The sequence below is a fragment of the Guillardia theta genome (assembly GCF_000315625.1).
Source record: "Guillardia theta CCMP2712 unplaced genomic scaffold GUITHscaffold_16, whole genome shotgun sequence".
NCBI classification, from domain to species: domain Eukaryota; class Cryptophyceae; order Pyrenomonadales; family Geminigeraceae; genus Guillardia; species Guillardia theta.
This window is the reverse complement of record NW_005434658.1, coordinates 279639-286646: the sequence shown is the minus strand read 5'-3', so window position 1 is coordinate 286646 and position 7008 is coordinate 279639. Positions and strand designations below refer to the sequence as shown.

Genomic DNA, 7008 nt, shown 5'->3' with positions numbered 1-7008 from the left:
TCCATCTACAAGGCGTCTTTCCGTTAGGGCTCCTAGGGCATTCTTGTACAAGACCTTTACCTCAATAACGCATACATTGCTTCATAGTTGAGAGGCAATCAGGTCCTGACGGAGCAATGATGCGATCCTTGATGATCTTGAGAAAATCCCCTTGTATCGCTACTACACCCTCCCCGCTGTAGCTCCAGTCCCCTCTTGCCTCAGATGGTAATTTCTGCCTTCCTGATGCGACCAGCCTACCGCTATCTGTGATGATTTGAATGCAGCCCCGTCCTGCATTCACTCATTGGTTGTTTGGCATGCTGGAAGCGTATTACCCGCCCCTTTCCGACAAGTCCCCCGTTGCCTTACTTTTCTCACCAAGCTGCAAGTTCTTGTCACGAAATACATCATAGAAATACAGAGGAGGGAGGGGAGGGGAGGGAGGGAGGGAGGGAAGAGAGGAGCAGGAAAGTAGAGAGTGGTCATACAATTGTATTAGAGGCGCAGGGACAGGCAGGTAAGGCATGGTGATGGAACGAAGTGAGGTAGCTGGAGGGGAGGGAGGCTTTGGAGGTCCTTTGAAGATGAAACTCATGATGGTCAAGATACTGAGGTTTCCAAAGTACTATGAGATCATGAACGATGATCACGATGGAAGGAAAGAGAAGGAGGGCTTAGGATTAGGTGATCAGAGATCGGACATGCCGTCTATTGATGTCGATGGAGGTAGATGTGCATTTACATTAGCTTGAGAAAAAGAAGAGGACGGGAGGGACTCTTTCCATCTCTAATTGGCTATTAGACAGGTCAAAAGATGTCTAGCGGCGACATCTGGAAACTACGATGCGAGTTAGTTGGGCACGAACAAGACATCCGCTCGATCTGCACAATAACAGACGGTTCTATCGTCACCTGCTCGAGGGACAAGTCTGTGAGGAAATGGAGCAAGGTATCGCCCAACAATCATTCTGCTTGCTTGTTCTCACATTTTGTGTCTTTCGAAGGTGAGCGAGCGACAGTTTGAGGCCTCGGCTGTGCTTCTCGGCCACGAGCATTTCGTTGCATGTGTAGCCGAGGTTCCACCCTGCAAGATGCACCCGCAAGGGGCAGTCGTCTCAGGTGGATACGACCGGACAATGAGTGGGCAAACCATTGTGAAGCCTGTCATCAACATCTGGGAGGGAGATTCGATCGTGGGAACTCTAGAGGGGCACACGCTCACAGTTTGCGGCCTGACGATCAGCCCGACTGGACATCTGGTGTCCGTCTCCTGGGACAAGACTGCGCGTGTTTGGGATCTTGAGTCCAGGAGCTGTGTTTCCGTGCTGTCAGGCCATGAGCAAGCCGTGTGGGCGGCGATCTGCTTCGAGGATGGGTCCATTCTGACGGGTTCGGCGGACAAGACCATCAAACGCTGGAAAGGAAACGTTTGCGAGCATACCTACACCGGACACTCAGACTGTGTACGTGCGCTCGCTCATTTCCCAGGAGTTGGGTTCGCGTCTGCTGGCAATGACTGCTCGATTAGATTGTGGGCGCTAAGTGGAGACTGCCTGATGGTCTTGAATGGACATCAAAGTTTCGTTTACTCCTTATCTGTTTTCCCCTCCGGAGACATCGTGTCTTCTTCAGAAGACAAGACTTGCAAGGTTTGGCGGGATGGCAACTGTGTTGCAACTCTGCCTCATACAGGATCGGTTTGGGCAGTATGCACTCTTCCAGATGGCGATATCGTGACAGCTTGTGCTGATGGAATTGCTCGTGTTTTTTCGCGTGACACGTCCAGATTTGCTGATGCTGATGTTCTCGCTGCTTATGACGCTTCGTTGGCATCGCAAGCAATAGCAGCTCAAGAAGTCGGAGGAGTAAAAATGAGTGAGTTGCCCGGCTTGGAAGCCCTCGAGGCCCCCGGTACCAAAGATGGCGCAACCAAGATCATTCGTGTTGACGAGAAGGCATATGCTTACTCGTGGAACTCGGGAGAGAGCAAGTGGGATCAGATCGGAGTTGTTGTTGATGGGCCAGCTGGTGGAGGAGGCGACGGAGGGCAAGTGATGATGGATGGGAGAACATATGACAGGATCTTTGACATCGAGATCGATGAGGGAGTTACCCTCAAGCTTGGGTACAACTATGGTCAAAATCCCTATGCTGTGGCTCAAGTACGCACCGTCTCGGTCTCGTTCCCTTTTTTCATTTTTGTTTGCAGGAGTTCATATGGAACAACGATCTGCCTCAAGATCATCTGGAACAGATTGCTCAATTCATCGACAAGAACGCAAACCAGGGCGTGACTCTCGGTGCCGAGTCAAGGCCCACGAGAGGGGCGGATCCTCTGACAGGAGCGCACGATGCCATGTACGAGTCCCAGAAGCCGGCGAAAGAAACGTTCGTCACGTTTGCATCAGAAGAGCACATCCCACGGAAAGCGATGGTACCCTGTACTTTATCACTGCTCCCCTCGAGCTCTGATGCTGGGCGTTAGATTTTCTTCGAGCTGCCTGGAAAACAAGAGGCCATCGAGAAGAAAGTAAGTTGTGGACCACCTTCGCACTGGCTGAGCTGATCCACCTTGAAGGCGATGGAGTTCAATGACGCACTTGCAAACAGCATGGACGAGAACGTAAGTACAAAATTTTTACTTGGCCCCTGACTTAAAAAATCTAAAATTTCGCCTCAAAGCTAAGCCAGCTGGCCATGAACAGTGAAGAGAAGATTTACTTCGCCAACCTGGTCAAGGTTGCCTTCGGGAAAGATGCAATTTCAAAGCCGTCGAACAACGAGTATGCGCTTCTGCGCAACAAGCTGCTCAAGTGGCCTGTTGGGAATCTTTTCCCTGTCTTAGACGTGCTCAGGTCTCGTCGTATTACCCGTTCCAAACGTCTGAAACTCCTTTACCTTGCAGATTGCTTGTTTTGAATCCTTTCGTTGTCAACTACTTAGTCAAGAACGCTGAGGACTTTGACGTTGTCAAGGCTGTTGCGAGTGTGACCAGCGGCCCGGCAGCGTCTGTTCCTGCAGCCACACGAATCATGTCAACCCGATTCTTCGTGAATTGCTTCCGCAGCACAGACATGCGAGGGCTGATATCCAAGGTTCCGGCTGGTCAACAGTGATCTCTAAGACTGACTGATTCTACAGCGACTGGATGTCGTATTGCCGGCAACCAACGGCTCCGTGTCCTATGGTAACGCACAGGTGAAGGCGCTCCCTTATTGCCTCCCTCTCTCAACTGGTCTCAGGTCAACCTGGCATACGCGACGTTGCTGCTCAACGTTGCTGTCCAAGCGTACGAGACGAAGGCTGCGGAAGTCGGAGGCATGGAACAGGTGAAGCGGGCGATCTCTGGTGGGGCAGAGTTCCTCCATGCAGGTATCCTCTCATCAGCTGCAATCTCCCTTGTGATGTGACGATGTCCAAAAGCCGGCAAGACGGAGAGTGAAGACAGCGTTTATCGAGCCCTCGCTGCTGTGGGAACTCTTGCAAGCATCGATGACAAGTCGAGAGCTGTAAGCTTTGCTTTCGTGACATCATGCGCCCTCACTTGCCTGCAGCTGGTCAAGGAATTTCAGGTTCAGGCTGTGGCTAACGAGATCAAAGCTTCTCATCCTAGCGACAAGGTCTGTGCCGTCTGCTTCTCTTCAACCGATCATGGTCAGAGCAGGTCAAGGCCTGCGCGTCCCAGCTCCTCTCAGTCGTTTGACGAGAGCAGCTCACGATCTCTGTGTTTACCACTGGCTGTAAATAAACTCCCGAGGATCTCCGAAGGAAAACTCCCGAGCAGCAGATCTGATGGAGTTGGTCAAAGAACAAGGCTACGGGGAGCCTACAATGGAAGTTGCTCGCAAGGGAGATTCCAAGTCGAAGGCGACAGCATCTGCCAGCAGCGAAGTTCAGTCCCTGCGCCGCACGGGTCACAATCGCGTTCACCGCAAGCCTCGTCGAGCGCCTCGGACGCCCCCAGCCGAGGGCGGATGATGTGCTTGATGACGGCCTTTCTCTGCCGGTGATGGATCGAGTCCGTTCGGTGACTGTCCCTCGGCTCAACATGCCTGTGCCGCATAATCTTCAATGCCTCCCTCCACAGCGCCTCGTCAAGCTCCCCCGATGCGGCGCATGCGAAGGTCAGGAAGCGGTCGTCGCTGATCTTGTTCTCCAGCACAAGGTGAAGCACGTTGGAAGCCTGGTCCTCCACTGTGCTCCTCGGCTCCTTCTCCCGTCCGTCGGGGGATCGACCAGTTCGCGGGCGAGTCCCACCAGTGACAAAACGATCTCTGTGCGCCCTCTCACTGACCGGCGAGGCATGATCATAGAAGAAGCCCTTGGCTGGTCGAAACTGTGGGCTGAACGTCGGCCGAAAGTAAGGGAATTCTTTCGTCGAGCCTCTTCTTTCAGCATTCATCTCAATCAGGGGGTTCTGTTCTGAAGAATTCTAGGTCTTTGCGCCGCTTCCTGTAGTCTACTTTCTTACCCTCCTGTCTTCATGCTCATGCTCTCTTGCTCTCTTGCTCTCTTGCTCTCTTGCTCTCTTGCTCTCTCCTGCTCTCCTGCTCTCCTGGTCCTGGTCCTGCTCCTCCCCTTTCTCCCCCGTTGCGCTCTGCTCTGCCCTGACTTCCGGTCATCAACCGTACAGCTTCTTTACTCAAAGTTAAGTTAAAAATCAGTACGAGGACAATCAGGAGAGTCGAGGAGGCTTGACCCTGACACTGTCGCACAGGCCAAACGGCACTACCCCCACTCCCTCTTCTCTGTCCGAGACCTACCTACCCCATCTGTGAATTTTACTTTCTACTGGGTACCCCTTCTCTGAAGACCATTACCCACTAAAATCCATTTTAGTACCCCTGTCTTTCTAGACCCAAATGGAAACTATGGACCTACCCCTGTAGACCAGTACCCCCCTGACCTCCAAATCGCCCCCCAAAGACTCGATGATGAGCCTCATTCCACCCCCTACCAACCGCGGGGCTCACTACATCGGAAGCCGATGCTCAATCTGGTGTATGGCATGGCGAGAAAGAAGAGGACACGAGAAGGAGAAGGAGAGGAGGGAGAGGACAGAGAAGGAAGGTAGCGGAGGGAGAAGGACAGGAAAAGCAAACACATAGTGCCGAGACTGAGAAAATCGGGGTACTGAAAAGAACCAAGGCGCTATGAGCATGCCATGGGGAATCGCAGTGCAGATCGTCACATGTTTCGATGAGACCTTTGTGATGAGTACTGACATGGTGTTACAGCCGAAGCTCTGAGTTGAAGATCATGTGAGGGGCAAGGGTGGGCTGTTGAATCTCGTTTGTGAGGTAGAGAAATTACCAAGTCAGGAAGGAAGAATGCCGAGAAGAGAGATTGCAGGGATCGCAGCGAGTCTGTTGGAAGGCCCAGATCGCAGGAATGGTATGACAAGGGCAGTCTTGATCAAGAACCTGCCATCCTTCGACTCGAAGTCCCTCAACCCCGATGAAGCCATCGATCGGGTATGTGCCTGATAGCATGAAGTGTGAGAAGGTGAAGTTGTCCTTGCAGGCGAACAGCTTCTTGAATGTCACGAGAAGTAGGAGCTCTGCCAGCACAGAGGACAGAGCTGGTCCTCCGCCAATGAGCGCCATGGCGAGCAACAGAGATTCGAATCTTGATGCTAGGAAGGTTGGCCAGGTGCTGCAGTGAACCTAGAGGAGTTTTAGATGTGACTTGCTGCTTCAGCTTGAGAGCTTGCAGAGCCAGAGGAAGAGCAAGTTTGTGGCTCAGCATACCAAGTCACCATCCATCCGGCCGTTGGTGCATACCATGATGGTGTTGAACAGAATCAAGATGATGTTTGTTTGCAGATCCCTCCAGCGTTTGTGCCGGACCTGGAGCAGCATGAGGATATGGAGAGGAGGAAGAACGTTTTCACGGATCAAGTTGTTCATGGGTCTCAATCACGGCAGAGCTTCAGGGAGAGAAGGTGAGAACTTGTAGGTGGAAAGTTTTGGAGGACAGTGTTGCAATTTTAGAGGTTTGAGGACAATGGAGTTAGAGTTAGAGTTAGAGATATGATGATGATGATGATGATGATGATGATGATGATGATGATGATGATGGAGATGGAGATGGAGATGGTGATGTAGATGATGATGATGATGATGATGATGATGGAGATGGAGATGATGGCGATGATGATGATGACGCTAACAACAACGTGTTTGCAGTGTTGTTGTTTGACGCAAATACGTTGTTGTTTGACAAGACTTCGATTGACAGATCGGCGCAATCTGGTTCAAGCTCAAGCAACGCGACGGATGAGCTCCTGCCTCCTCTGCCTGAAGCTCATTCGTACCAGGACAGGTGCAGCCATCTGTTTGTTTTGTGAAGAGTCGGGACATGTCTGAAGGAGATCGAAAAGGCCGACGGAGGTTGGATCGAGAAGGACAGCGAGGGAGGAGGAGGAGAGGGAGCAAGAGACAGGACCAAGTGTGCAGGCCTTGCATGATGGGCGCGTGAAGAAGCGATCGGTGGAGGATGAAGCCTTCTTCTTGCAAATGTTTGACAGCGAAGAGCTCAAGACGTTTGCAGAGCATTATCCGATGCCAGGTAGAGGAGGGGAGGGATGGGAGGGATGGGAGGGAGGGGAGGAGAGGAAAAATGAGACGGTGATTGGAAAAGTCAAAAGAAATATTTTGTGTTCGAGGAAGGAGGAAGAAAATTTTCTTCTTCAGAGATGTCGAATACGAGTGAATGTAATTTTTGACATTGCTGTTTTTTGCGCAGGAAAGCAAGGAATTCTAAAGAATGTTGTCGAGCTTTCACAGATACAGGGCGAATGCGGTGATGATTCAGATGATGATGATGATGATGATGATGGTGATTTCGATGATGATGATGTTTGAGATGACTGAGATGATAACAATGGTGGTGGTGGTGGTGCTGATGGTGCTGATGGTGGTGGTGATGATGATGACGACAAAACCATCCTGATGAGATGATAATGATCATATTGATTGTGGAGATTATTTGATAACGCGAGTGTTGCAGCGAAGCATTACAAAG

The 7008-nt window shown here is 51.4% G+C and overlaps 3 protein-coding genes across 3 annotated transcripts in view; 2 read left to right on the top strand and 1 right to left on the bottom strand.

Moving 5' to 3' along the window:
* Positions 1–566: 566 nt before the first annotated feature.
* GUITHDRAFT_104263 (hypothetical protein) lies at positions 567–3726 on the top strand (the record flags this gene model as incomplete). The annotated part of the gene is made up of 14 exons (XM_005836791.1): positions 567–666; positions 789–931; positions 987–2144; positions 2192–2282; positions 2325–2416; positions 2468–2512; positions 2561–2605; positions 2674–2837; positions 2888–3077; positions 3124–3180; positions 3225–3354; positions 3406–3491; positions 3537–3636; positions 3695–3726. 14 exons carry the CDS (start codon positions 567–569, stop codon positions 3724–3726), a joined length of 2433 nt encoding a protein of 810 aa, XP_005836848.1.
* A 71-nt stretch (positions 3727–3797) lies between these two features.
* Positions 3798–4384, bottom strand: GUITHDRAFT_104262 (hypothetical protein; the record flags this gene model as incomplete). The annotated part of the gene is made up of 2 exons (XM_005836790.1): positions 3798–3859; positions 3913–4384. 2 exons carry the CDS (start codon positions 4382–4384, stop codon positions 3798–3800), a joined length of 534 nt encoding a protein of 177 aa, XP_005836847.1.
* Positions 4385–5312: 928 nt separating this feature from the next.
* The window catches only part of GUITHDRAFT_104261 (hypothetical protein), a gene marked incomplete at both ends in the record, with an annotated part of 3401 nt that continues 1705 nt past the window's right edge, over positions 5313–7008 (top strand). The window contains 7 exons of the mRNA XM_005836789.1: positions 5313–5456; positions 5506–5634; positions 5683–5757; positions 5808–5926; positions 6223–6306; positions 6365–6552; positions 6730–6786. Of these exons, the coding sequence (XP_005836846.1) occupies positions 5313–5456; positions 5506–5634; positions 5683–5757; positions 5808–5926; positions 6223–6306; positions 6365–6552; positions 6730–6786 (796 nt within the window). The remainder of the gene's footprint in view (positions 5457–5505; positions 5635–5682; positions 5758–5807; positions 5927–6222; positions 6307–6364; positions 6553–6729; positions 6787–7008) is intronic.